Source organism: Monomorium pharaonis, chromosome 9 (genome assembly GCF_013373865.1).
Source record: "Monomorium pharaonis isolate MP-MQ-018 chromosome 9, ASM1337386v2, whole genome shotgun sequence".
NCBI classification, from domain to species: Eukaryota; Metazoa; Arthropoda; class Insecta; order Hymenoptera; family Formicidae; genus Monomorium; species Monomorium pharaonis.
In genome coordinates this window covers 12798487-12813335 of record NC_050475.1, presented here as the reverse complement: position 1 = coordinate 12813335, position 14849 = coordinate 12798487, and the positions used below count along the sequence as shown (strand labels likewise).

Sequence of the window (14849 nt, the reverse complement as noted above, 5' to 3'; positions counted from 1 at the left end):
CACTAGGGTATATTACGATATCTCAGGAAATCCCTTGGATATCCTCTGGATATCGTTTGAGACATCTACAGGATGTCAAATCGGTGGACATTTGTGCATCCCTTGGATATCCCTTGGATATCGCAGACGGTCCATAGATATCTAACGATATTGCGATATCCCAAAATGACATCCCAGGGACATCCCTAAGATAAAGTGTGCTGTGTGGGCAGTACGTGATACGAGTTATTAATTAAGAAAGAATAGTCGGTGTGCAAATGAACGATGCGCAAAATATCGTGTACAAAAACACCGTGTGCAAATGCTCCGTGTCCATTTGAAGGATGGCACCAGAATGGCCACGTCCATCGATTGTATAATTTAAAATACAATGTTTTAATTGGTGGATACAAGAGAAAAGATATAGCAGCAATCACTTGTAAATGACTGTGGTCAATCCGAACGTGATCATTTCGGAACCTCCCCATTTGAATCGTTATATTAAATGTGCAAATGCACCGCTCCCTTCGGCGGTAGGACAGGCAAAATGTCTATTTTTTCTTAATTACTAACTCGTAAATTATTGCGACAATTGCAAAATGGCAGAAGATTTTTCTTCTCAGTTTGGTCCGTTCTACCTTTATACAAGCGCAATGTCCATTAATTCTTAAGAGGATGCTAAAGCCGTGTGTTTTACCGACATTCTGTATTTATCACTTAATTTCGAATTGAATTTACAGAATTGATAATCCTTTTACACTTTTAAAGTACGTACACAAATGAACCCAGGGACAATTAGATAAAGACCAAAAATGCAAAAAATTTTTTAAAGTTTATTTGTTCACAAAAATATTTGCTTCAAAATACAAGGTATGTAGCTTATACGTACAAATAAATGTGATGAGTACGGGAATGTTGAGAAAATGGATCAAGAAGTTCAATGAAAGTCGTGCTAATATGCATAATGAGCCGCGGCCGACCGTGATCACAAATGATTTGGTGCGTGCGTGCGTGAGTGTCTTAAGAGGATGCTAAACTGCCCATCAAACTTGATTGAGGTCGATAATGCAAAGTCATTATTTATCCTTGTTCATGAAAAAATTTGCTTTAAAATACAAGTTATATAGCTTATACTTACAAATAAATGGTGTCTCGCAGTTTGGAATAGAAGGAATAAGACTATATTTGTCAAATTACGTTTACAAGCCGTAAAAAAACATATTTATGTGATCAAAAATTTTATTCATTTAAGCGCTTCTATTTTTAAAATATCTTTTTGTACGGCTTGTAATCGTAATTTGACGATTATAATCTTATTCCTCAATCTATTCCGAACCCGGGAACACCATTTATTTGTACGTATAAGCTACATAACTTGTATTTTGAAGCAAATATTTTTATGAACAAATAAACTTTAAAAAATTTTTTGCATTTTTGGTCTTTATCTAATCGTCCCCGGGTTCATTTGTGTACGTACTTTAAAAGTGTAAAAGGATTATCAATTCTGTAAATTCAATTCGAAATTAAGTGATAAATACAGAATGTCGGTAAAACACACGGCTTTAGCATCCTCTTAATGGATGCCCGGTCTTTCATTATCGGGGACTTACCGACGATAACTTACTACTGCATCTCTAAAGATTCGGACGACCCATAGGTGACAGTGAATAGATATTATTAGTTTTCCCCCTCATATAAAATATTTAAATACTTTTTAACTTGCCATCGACCCAAGGAGCTGTCACCGAGATGCAGTCTTTAGAGATGCAGTCGATAAGTTATCGTCGGTAAATCTCTGATGATAAAAGGCTGGAACATTCATTAAGAATCTGATATTGAGATCTGACATTTGTCATGATGCCTTCTAGGCGGTCGCCAGTACAAGCAGAGGAAATAATTAAATTGTGTAGCTTGGATTGCAGCAATAGTTATTTTTATTTAAAAACTATTTATTAAAAATGGATGTTGAAACATTTTCTCCGCAATAAAAAAAATGTTAATATGTACAATTAGCAATACATTAATAATTATAACAAATAATTATAATTAATGTTCATTTAAATTGTATGCACTTGTGCTCCACTAAAGCAGAATTTGATAATCTATCATTAATTATATTCTCTATTTTGCGTTTTAATAATTCGTTAATTATAATATTTTCTACAGGAAGCATTTTCGTTTTTTTGTTTCTAAATTTATTTGTGAAAACGAAATATACATTTCAGTGAAATATTCTGTGAAATACACTTCTAAAATATATTTCTATAGAATATACCATATTTAAAGAGATAACATCAAGTGTGCGTAAAAATAAATAATTTATTTTCCAGAAATAAAACATTTAATTCGCCCTATTTAAATAAACCATTTATTAGAGAAAAATACTTAAAATTTTTTAGTGGAAAATAGCTTATATTTTACTCCAAATATTTTATTCCTAAGAAATAAACCAATTAATAAGAAAAATGAGATGCATTTTATAGAAATATATATTTCGTTTTCACAAATAAATTTCTTTATTTGGTTCTCAATACTTCGACATATTTCCCTCGGTGTATAAACATTATGTATTCAAATATTTTATCGGCGCCATGTTGGTTGCATATATATATATTGGCCACGCCCCATGTCAGATCGCTATGTGTGTGTGTGTGTGCGTGTGTGTGTGCGTGTGTATGTATATGTATATTAAGGATGGGCGATACAGTAGAAAATATCGATATTGCTTATCAACGTATTATAAATAAGAATATCGATACACTAAAAAAATCGCATTAAAAATATCGATATTTAATAGTATCGATATTCAATACTGCCAATAATCCATACCTCTATTATTAGATACATTTCAATTTAATTTTGAGAACAAAGCGGTCTGCTATCCGTTATCATCGTTATATAAGTCATTTAGTTTTGTAATTAATGTAAACTAATCTTCTTAAGTATGTAGTTTAAGTATAGAACTCTGTTGCAAACAGCAGTGGTCAAATTACTGTCAGAAAGAGAAAATCAATTACAATAAATACATATGTGATAAGTAATCTAATGTTGGTTTTATTATTTCCACATATAAGAAAAAATGTTATAGAAATATTAATTATTAATATAACTTATTAATACAATTCTCTATATAAATGATCATAAAAACTAATTATCTTAAACTAATTAAACCTTACAACTTAAGCGAATTACATTTTAATATTCCGGGTGCTTCTTATCAAGAATAAAAAGTAGTGTGTGAACTCGCGATCGGGCGAAAAAACAAAAAATCTGTGGAATTAACGGATCGTATCGGAAGTTCGATATCCCTGTTCGAATATCGATACAAGTTAATATCGAAAATCAAAATATCGATACAAAATATCGGGAGCGGTGCATTTGCATACGGTTCAAATGGATACGGTGCATTTGGACACAGTGCTTTTGGACACGATATCTTGCGCACGGTTCAAATGACCACGGTGCATTTGCACACTGTGCATTTGGCCACAAAATAAATTTTATTAAAAATGTACACCAGTTATATATGCACACGTAAAATTTGACCACCGATATTTGCACACGAAAAAAAACCCACTGTTCACTTGGACACGTAAAAGTTGCACACCATTCATTTGCACACCGCTCCCTTGCCTACCACTTATTTGCACACCAAGAAATGCGCACCGATTATTTGCACACGGAAAGATGCGCATCGATCATTTGCACACGGAAAGATGCGCACTGATCATTTGCACATAGAAAAATGCGCACTGATCATTTGCACACGGAAAGATGCGCACTGATCATTTGCACACGGAAAGATGCGCACGGATCATTTGCACACGGAAAAATGCACACTGATCATTTGCACACGAAAAGATGCGCACTGACCATTTTCACACGAAAAGTTGCACACCGTTCAGTTGCACATCATTCAATTGCACACCGTTCAATCAAACTCATATTAAATATTCATACATTGTGGCTGCGTTTGCAATGTGTACATGGGTTAGCGACTTGGACGGGGTGAGTGCGGGAGGGGGGCCGAAGGCCCCCCTTGCAACCTCCGCGCGCGCGCGCGCGCGCGTGTGTGTGTGTAAAGCATTCACTGCACCACATGGGTTTGCGACTTAAGTGGTGTGCAATTGAACGGTGTGCAATTGAACGGTGTGCAACTGAGCGATGTGCAAATAAACGGTGTCCAAATGAACGGTGTGCAAATGATCGATGTGCATCTTTCCGTGTGCAAATGATCCGTGCGCATCTTTCCGTGTGCAAATGATCAGTGCGCATCTTTCCGTGTGCAAATAATCAGTGCGCATTTTTCTATGTGCAAATGATCAGTGCGCATCTTTCCGTGTGCAAATGATCGATGCGCATCTTTCCGTGTGCAAATGATCAGTGCGCATCTTTCCGTGTGCAAATGATCGGTGCGCATTTCTTGGTGTGCAAATGAGTGATGGGCAAGTGAACGGTGTGCAAGTGAATGGTGTGCAATTGAGCGGTGTGCAAATGAATGGTGTGCAACTTTTACGTGTCCAAGTGAACGGTGGGCATTTTTTCGTGTGCAAATATCCGGTGGTCAAGTTTTACGTGTGCATATAACTGGTGTACATTTTTAATAAAATTTCTTTTGTGTCCAAATGCACAGTGTGCAAATGCACCGTGGTCATTTGAACCATGCGCAAGATATCGTGTCCAAAAGCACCGTGTCCAAATGCTCCATGTCCATTGGAACCGTGTCCAAGTGAGTGCCACCCCAAAATATCGATATTTGACACAAAAAATATCGATACTGTCCCACACAGCACACTTTATCCTGAGGATATCTCAAATTATCCCAGACAGACGAAGGCGATCCCACGGATATCCCAATGAGTAGCATCTGAAATTTCCTATAAAAATATCTTAAAATATCGTGAAATATTTTATGATATCTTATTAATATATTTCGATATCCCCCCAAAAAATTTTGAAATATTATAAGATATCATAAGATATTTTATTAATATCTTATGATATTCTATTACATCCAAATAATATCCCATCATATCTTTTATCTCTGTAATTAATGGAGCGTAAATCAAGTGTAAGGGGAAAGTAAATTATAAAAGAGTGACAAAAGTGTAAATTAAATCTCTAAGAAATGTAGATTAAAACAAAACATAAAGAAAGTTACACTTATCGAAACAATGTGGCACATTAATAATACCAAAAAATTATAAAAAATGACATAAAAAGTTTTTTTTGATTTTATACGAACAGAGCAAAAACAGACTTTTTAATAAGTTATTCCACATGCTATTTTGCGCATATGTAAAAATGAGTAAAAAAACTGTAAAACTTTATATTTATTTATAAAAATATAAATTAACTGTACATGTTTCATCCTTCTGACAACATCTGTTGTAATAATGTATAACAAATATGGATGCATAAACAAGAAGTGTTCATGGATCATCACGAGGCGTTAGAATGCGTACGGTCTTCAAAGTCAAGCAACGTTGGCGATGGTTGACACATGGATGGGTGATCGTTTTTTCGGATATAGAGATTAATAGGTACGACTCTGACTTGGCTGAAACATGTTGTATGGTCTTCTTCTTTTTACAAAATTGTAGAAATAATTAGAATTTTTTATTTTTTGTTTAAGTTGTTTTCAATTCTTAGAAACTCTTAAAAATACTTAGAAATATTCAAAAATTTTCTAAAGTAATCAGAATTTTTTATTTTTTAAATTTTTCCGGGAAATGTTTCAATTCTTATAAAAAATCGAAACATTTATCAGAAATCCTGAAAAAAATTTTTTTAATTCTGACAAATTTTTTTACTAGGGTATATTACGATATCTCAGAAAATCTTTTGGACATCCTCTGGACATCGTTTAAGATATCTATAAAATGTCAAATCGGTGGACATTTGTACATCCCTTGGATATCTCAGACGGTCCACGGATATCTAACGATATTGCGATATCCTAAAATGACATCCCAGCAACATCCCTAGGATAAAGTGTGCTGTGTGGGGTATCGCCCATCCCTACTATATATATATATATATATATATATATATATATATATATGCACATATACAGGGTGTCCCAAATCATGTGGGTCAACGCTCGTAAAAAAGTAGAAGAGATCGAGATTAACATAAAAGTCTAATATTGTCTTGGTTAGGTCCATCAATAATTGAAATATTAACGTATGGAATCTGCAAATAATCTAATTAATTTCGATCGTAATTGTAAACAGTAAATTAATGAAAGCTTATCATACATTCATGATAGATTTTTTCTTCCGTGTTAGGCTCGAGCGAATCGAGCTTTTCCCTCGGCGCGCTCTCATCCGCTTAATTTTAAAATTAATACTTCAATTATTGATAGACTTAACTTAAGACCTAATCTAAGACCTAACCCAAGACAATATTGGACTTTTATGTTCATCTCGATCCTTTCTATCTTTTTACGAGCGTTGACATACATGTTTTGGGTTACCCTTATGTACACACACCACAACACACACACACACACACAACACACACACACACACACACACACACCACACACACACACACACACACACACACACACACACACACACACACACACACACACACACACACACACACACACACACACACACACACACACACACACACACACACACACACACACACACACACACACACATATATAGTAATATAACAATGGCTTTTATTATTTTAGAGTGTGCCAAACTGTAACAAGTTTTCTTGGGTTTTGAAGCACTGAGAACCAGTGCAGTTTTTCCGTCGAACCTCTCACACCTTTTCCAAGAGCCACTTTACCTATAAAAATATCGGTAGATCTTTTGAACGAACTGACAGAATCCTCGCTGTCACTCGCGTCGACTGCATTAGTAGATAATCCTTCCGGTAAAACCTAAAATTATTGTTAAATTTGATAAAATTTTTAGTTATTTTATCCTTGATAAAAAATAAAAATATTTTTAACGATTTTTAAATCAAAAACAGAATTAGATATTTTAATATAAACAAATTAAAAAGTTATTATGATAGTCGTAAAATATTTGTCGTATTACTGTCTTTACACAAAAGCTCTTGTTTTATAATCATTAAATTAATTTGTTAAATTTAAAGTTTTAATAAATTGTATATAAGAAATGATGAATAGGAGTAAATAAAAATAAATAAGAAGTAAAAAGGTGGACGAAAAGAACAAAAATATTTTAATATTGAATTTAGTACTGAATTGTTTCTAATTTGTTAATTACTATAAACGTATTTTTCTGTTGATTAATATAAATATATTTTCTTTTCAATTATATTGTAAAGTTATTATTATTTTTATTTAGTGAAGAACCTTCTTTCTTCTTCAATTTACCTTACTACAAAGTATCACTAGAAATTGGACGACATCGAGTTGAGTGACGGCTAAATCAAACGTCAAAGTTTCATTGAATTCTGGCTGTGCGACGGCGTGCAAGAATTTGGTTTTCTTCTTTTTTAACTTCTTACCTGTCTTTCCATTTAACATTAATACTCTAATGTATGGATCTGCAATGGACATATTGTTCAAAAATATTTTAAAAACTGTAATATTAATATTGTGATAAAAACATATAAATCATTTTTACGTCGAATTAAATCGAATTTCTTTATTTGAATTCAAATCAAATTGACAAAACTTTAGTTGAATCAAATTATTCAAACATAAATTTTAATTAACAACAAAATTATATTATTAGATTAAATATTTTAATGTACATAGCAAAACAATTATTTAGTATATATAAAAAATAATATTGATTATTATGATACAAAATCATTTTAAAATTAATTATCAATATATCCCAAATAGCATCATGTTTAAGTTCGGGAATGTAAAATATCTAAAAAATGTTAGAAATATTTAAGACATTGCATGTTAGATATCTTTAAAACATCAATTTTTAACATTTGTGTTGAGAAATGATTCTTAGTGATTCTTGAACTTCTTAGAATCAAAACTTTCGAATAGTTTGGATTCAAATTATATATAGAAATTAAAATCTGAATCGGATTAAATCTTATCTGATTTTATTCGGTTCGTATTGAAATAGTTTGCATATCTCTAAGTGATACTTACTAAATTCATTTAAGTTTAATACAGACGGTATAAATTTGATATCGCGTAGTTTCATGATGTTAATAGTCAGTCTTTCTGCAGTAGGTAGATAACTTACAGCTAATAGAATGTTGCCAAATTCCTGTGTATAGTGCAAGTTAAATAAATTATTTTATTAATTAGAAATAAATTTTTAAATAAATTTTTATTTATAAAAAATATTTCTTATTATTGTACCATATCCAAAGTATCAATATTTTCTTCTGATAAATGTATAGCAATCTATGATTATTTTGCAAATTAAAATTTAACTAAAAGTTTATTTCTATTTAATAATAAACAATCAAAATTATTAATACATTATTATAATTATAAATATTCAAGTTGAAGTTTACTTAAAAACAAAGTTTTGTAACTGCTTCCTTATTTTATTTATAGATATAAAAAAATTATTTCTACTTTTTTTGTATAAAATTAAAGAATTACCAATAATATAAAAAATATGATTTTTCATTATATTTTATAAATTAAATATATTTAAATATATTTAAAAATTAATAATATAAGAAAATAATTTAGCAGTATTAATATCTCCATAAAAAGTTATGCAATAATTATTTTTTAGAATCTTTGTTTAAAAATGTTTAGATAGATTTAGAATTTAGATAGATACATTTATATTAACATATTCCCATACAGCAAGGAGATTTGTGGGATATACGCAGACTTTGATCATAAAATCATACATTGATGTTTCCAAACACGTGGTCAGCCAAAGAAAAAGTGGTGGTGGTGGTGGTGGAGAGAGAAATTGACGGGAGAGTAAGGTAAATGTCACTATTCCCGACCATGCTCCCTCTACCGACCATTTTGACGCGAAACATTATTTACGAGGCTGCTGATTCATCAGCTCGTTCATTAGTGAAGTGGAAAAATTCCAGAATTCATGTAATACAAGAGGATTGTAACGTGTAGAGTAAGTACAATAATTAAATATACTTTTTTTCGCATTTCTTGCCACACGTCACCATCCACGCGTATTCTTAAGAGTGAGGTTAAAAATTGTCAGTCTAACTAGTCCGTATTTCATTCAAAATTCTTTTGTAAAGAATAATTCGAACGCTAAATGGTTTGTTATAGTTTGATTGCCATACTTAGAAACAAAAATCAGTCGAAACTGTTATTTTTCTATTTATTCGATGGTCGAGGTTAGGAACTGCAAAATGCCTGCATGTCCCCGTTGCCGTACATGTAAACATCAGTGTATTGTCGAACACTAAAAAAATCTGTAAAAATATTAAAAATTTTGTAAATTTTAAAATAATGTTTTAAAAATATTATAAATTTTGTTGTTCGATTGTATTATTGTCATGTACGCAGACTTTGATCATAAATGCTGTAAAGTTTATGATTAAAGTCTGCGTACATGAGAATCAATAATTTATTCCCTGCTACACAAAATACATTACGCAGAGATATCTATATAGATTTTTGTGACTGACGGTAAAAAAATGAGAAAAAATTTGATAATATAAATGGGAGCAATAATTACAACAATAATAATAGTATTATAATAATAGTATTAATGATTACTTAAAAAAAATGTATCTGATAGAAATGGCGAAGACTAAGAAAGAGAAAAAGAGAAGGAAATACACAGAAGAAACTTTAAAAGTAACTGCTGCAAAGGCTGGGCGAGGACTTCGGACAGTCAGTCGCCAATATAATGTACCGAAAACCACTATCATCGACAAAATGTCTCAGCCTGAAATACTATTGAAGAAACCTTGGACCTTCGACCGTGCTTTCCGACGAAGAAGAGCAACAAATCGTTCGGTGGATGATGCACATGAGTGCATGCGGATTTCCGGTCACGAAAAGTGTCCTCATTCCTAATGTGGCAAATCTTATCAAAGAACTGAATCGAGAGAATCCATTTACAAACAATTGCCTAGGCCGCAGCTGGTATGATGGATTTGGAAGCGTCACCCGGAGTTGGCTCAAAGAATTGCCCAAAATTTATCGTTCTTGCGATCATCAGTCACCGAAAATGCTTTACGAAAATGGTTTGCTGAAGTCAAGACTTATTTGAATAAAGAAAATGCTGCCGATCTCGATGCGACAAGGATTTTTAATTGTGACGAGTCAGCGTTTTATCTCAGCCCAAAAAGCGAAAAAGTTTTAGTAAAAAAAGGAGATAAAGCTGTGTACAACTTTATTCATAATGATGATAAAGAATGTTTGACCATCTTGTTCACGGCCAATGCTGCTGGCGGAATGGCACCGCCGATGATACTTTTTACATACGAGAGGATCCCTACCAGTATATCCGCAAGTATCCCCGATTCGTGGGGAATAAGAAAAACCGAGAACGGGTGGATGACCAGCGAAAGCTTTTTTGAATATATTACGAACGTATTTTATCTATGGCTGGTTGCGAATAATATCGCATTTCCTGTCGTGCTGTACATGGGCGGGTACTCATCTCATCTAACCATGGCGCTTAGTGAATTCTGTAGAATTCACAAGATCATACTCGTTGCGTTGTACCCCAATGCAACACATGTAATACAGCCACTCGATGTTGTGTTCTTTCGAACAGCAAAAGGTGTCTGGCGTAAAGTGACGACTGAATGGAGAATGAAACATAACGAATGAGAAAGGAGCACTTCGCACCTCTACTCAAACAAGCTCTCGATACGCTCAGCAGCTCTAACATTCTACGTAGAGGATTTGAGGCTTGTGATTTGCATCCATTAAATCCAGATGCTGTGAATTATCAGAAACTAATTTCCCGTTTAAAATCAACGGTTGAAACAAACGAACAGAGCACAAGAGAAACTCTTGACACTGATACTGACAATCTCTTAATCTTCTTTACTCTTTTCTTCGTTTTTTTTATTTTGCTGATCATTTTCTTTATATAGCTTATCTTTACATAGTTGATTGGTTCTTTTTTGAATCGTATTTTTGCTTGGTTTTTTAATGAACTTTTCCTTTTCAATCCTGCTTTCTCTAGACTCGAAAAGACAATGCAACGATGCGACAATTTCTCATGATAATACGAATAATATGCCGAACACCGAGCAAGAAACAACGAATCTGGAGAGAGAAGAACAGCAATATTCGGATTGCAAAGTCGTTGTAATCTCTGTTCAACATGCAATTGTTAACGTCAATAATCAGGGCAAAAAAAAATTTCCAGTTTTACACTGGAGTACGAGGATTTGCAAAATCTTGACTTTAATAAGAACAACTTGTTTATCGATTCGACTATTACAGAAAAAATTGTCCATTGTGACGAGTTGATCGAGACACTTACAGAGGCAACAAGGAAAGTCGAGGATGATGGTTCATTGTCAAAAGTCATTGAGGACCCCGGCGATAATCAAATCTTCAATGTCGATTCATCTCTACTGGAAAGCGCGACGAACAATTCACTGCATCAGCTGACAACTCTCGTTGACCATGAAATTGGTCCAAAAAGTGCATGTTCATGGAATGATTTTTCATAGCGTCCGTTGATTTTTATTTAAACATGAAATCTTTTTTTGTATAGGTGAAGATAAAAGGACATTGCAGATACATTCCACACTTGATGAATCGATGGATCTTTCGTACCAGCATCCCGACAGCGATTACAGCCTCTGCGCTGGGACAGCGAATAGCGACTTGAAGTTCATCGCAGTCGACGGCGCCAGGACCACAAGTGGATCGCAAAAATGATCTTTCGATAGATACTATATATGCACATACTAAATGCATAATTCAAAACAATTATGCAACTTTTCTTTAAAATGCTTATAAACCATGCATATTTCAAGGGAAACAAGAGTATCGCGACAGACTCCTAATTCTGACGTTCTCGTGAGAACATCAGAATATGCCAGACAAATCAGTTCACAGGCATGCGAAATAGTATCACCTACGACAAGCGATCTCTGTATACCTCAGAATGTTTCCGACCCATTTCAAAAAGCCCTTTTCTGGCCATTGTCAACCGAGAAAGATGACAAGAAAGACGACGTCAAAAAGAAAAAATTCCGACCGTTGTGACTTCTCAAAAGTGGCAGGCTTATCAGGCGACAAAAGCGTTAGAAAAAATTAAGAAGACTAATGATATCGAAGAAAAAAAAAAGAAATTGCGAATTAGCCAAATAAAAAAGAGAAGTTGAAGAGAAGAAAAAAAGCTGTTGAAGAAAAGAAATGTATTATTGAAGCCGAAACAGAAAGGAAACGCTTGAAACGAGAAGAAAAGGTGAGAAAAAAGCAAAAGATGTAAAATTGATTAAATCAAAATAAAATATTGATTGAATTAAGATATAATATTGATTGAATTAAAATAAAATACTTATTTGCATGATTTATGTATATTTTTTGTTTATTATTGATTTATGTTCGTTTTTATGTTTATTTTTTGTTTGAAACCTTTGCCTTGCATGCTCTAAAAAAAGGTGGTCGGTCATGGAGGCATGCCTGGTCGACATTAGATACAGCTGGTCGATAGAGGAGGAACGCACTAGTGCTCCTTTATTCCTCTCTATTTAGAAAAATATTTGACGGAATGGATTGAGTCTACGATTTTTGGAAAGTGCATGGATGAAGCTATCCACCAGTATAAAACTCTTTATCCAATTTATTTTCGTCACTTGACAACACCATTCTTTTGTTGGGTCGGCCTTATAAGTGTCGGGAATAGAGGCATTTACCTTAATAATGAGAAGACGGAGGAGCAAACAGTTAGATGGAGGATAGAAGTGACAGAGGAGAAAGACGATGATGGTAGAAATAGGAGAGGAAAAGAGAAACGAAGGGAGAGAGGATACAGCTGGTCGATAGAGGAGGAACGCACTAGTGCTCCTTTATTCCTCTCTATTTAGAAAAATATTTGACGGAATGGATTGAGTCTACGATTTTTGGAAAGTGCATGGATGAAGCTATCCACCAGTATAAAACTCTTTATCCAATTTATTTTCGTCACTTGACAACACCATTCTTTTGTTGGGTCGGCCTTATAAGTGTCGGGAATAGAGGCATTTACCTTAATAATGAGAAGACGGAGGAGCAAACAGTTAGATGGAGGATAGAAGTGACAGAGGAGAAAGACGATGATGGTAGAAATAGGAGAGGAAAAGAGAAACGAAGGGAGAGAGGAGGAGAGAGTGAGAGAGTGGAGAAATGAAAGATAGCGAATGGATAGGAGGTACGGAAAGGAAGAGAGGAAAGAGAGAGGAGACGTAGGAGAGAACGGAAGAGTGGGAAGGAAGCCGGAAAGATAAGGAGGTGGAGAAAGAGCTGGTGAAGAAGGAGGAGAGAGAGGGAAGAGAGAAGAAAATGGAGACAAGGCCCTGCGAGAGGTGGCAGCGGAGTGAGAGAAGAGAAGAGGAGGAAAAGAGGAAGAAGAAGAGAAAAAGGGCAAGAAAGGAAAACGGATAGAGGCGATATCTAAGAGAAAGGGGGAAACGGGAAGAAGAGGGAATAAGAAGAGGAAAGCTTATGGAGAAGAAGAGAAAAAGCGAGAGAGAAGGAAGGACAAAGAAAGAGCAACAGCTGACGTTCCCGGCGGAAGAGGTGAAAAGAGAAGAAAATTGGCAAGAGAGGAGCGGCGGAAAGGAATAAAAGAGGAGAAGCAAGGGGGAGGGAAAATATGATAGAAGAAAAAGAGGCGGATAAAAAGAGGGGACAGCGGGGAGGAAAGGACAGGAAGGAGAAGGAAAACATTTAAGGGAAAGAGAAGTGGAGAAAGGGATATGGAAGCGTAAAAGTGAGGCAGAGGGGGGAGATTGGGGAAAACGGAGGAGAGACAATGGAGGAGAAAGAAAGTGAAGAAAGAGGGAAAAAGGGGAAAGTTAGTAGAGAGAGAGAGGAGGGGATGGTGGTGTAATATGTAAGGCTGCCCAATGGCCAGGTCGTGTAGAGGGAACATCAAGGATATTGTATAACGTGATTATATAATGTATGTTATATGTTGTATATGATGGTATATAAGAAATGGAGCAGATTTTGTAAGGGGTTTGGTGGATCTCTAAAAAACTTCGCTAACTCCGAAAGGAAGTGCGGAATAAACCATTATTATTATTATTAAAATCATATATTTCAATTTTTTGAAAAATATAATAAATAAATTATGAAAGTAAATAATACATAGTATATTTTAAAAATATCCTTCAAAGACATTTGAAACATAGGATGTCTAGGAAACCATTATGTGATATTCTTTCTTATTTTATATCTGCCATATCAGCATTACAATATGAAGCATGGTAAGCATTGTCGGAGATTTTAAATCTACATCTACAAATCTTTCGCCTCCATATTTTCTTTTTATTTTATTTACCTTTAATGATGAGCTGCATAAGATTCTATGAGATTTGTTGTTTTGGAAAATGTGATTAAAATACGACTTTTCTGCGCTTTATTATGGTTAGGACATCGTATATTATGCGATCGAGTATTTCTATGTTTGCGACGTAGTCTATTTATTTCTTATCATCTTGCAATCTTAAATAAATGCTTCGAGTCAAGTCATTGAGAATGTCTTTTGTTCTTCTATAGCTTAGAGTTTTTCTTTACGTATAGAGCAGCTCTATTATATGGATTGAACAAGGTATTTTGTGAAATGTTAGCATATCACAAATCAAAAATCTCGACTGCACACGACTTTTTTTAGGTTTTGGAATATTCCTTTAGCGATTTTGATTTTGATCTTTATTTTGACATTCCTCCTTCTGTTAGTTAGCAGGCGAGGTATTTAAAACATCGTATTCTTTTCAATATGGTT

The 14849-nt window shown here is 34.0% G+C and overlaps 1 protein-coding gene across 11 annotated transcripts in view; it reads right to left on the bottom strand.

Annotated features, from left to right (window-relative positions):
- Positions 1-6615: 6615 nt before the first annotated feature.
- LOC105837894 (synaptotagmin-2) overlaps positions 6616-14849 on the bottom strand; it is a 68340-nt gene continuing 60106 nt past the window's right edge. For 10 of the 11 annotated variants that reach the window (XM_036291751.1, XM_012683067.3, XM_036291752.1 and 7 more), the window contains exons 9-11: positions 8090-8210; positions 7346-7518; positions 6617-6883 (exon numbers count right to left, since the gene is read on the bottom strand). In XM_036291751.1, coding sequence (XP_036147644.1) covers positions 6680-6883; positions 7346-7518; positions 8090-8210 — 498 coding nt within the window. In that variant the 3' untranslated portion in view covers positions 6617-6679. Of the gene's footprint in view, positions 6884-7345; positions 7519-8089; positions 8211-14849 lie in introns of all 11 variants that reach the window. The other variant, XM_012683068.3, reaches the window with a different exon arrangement.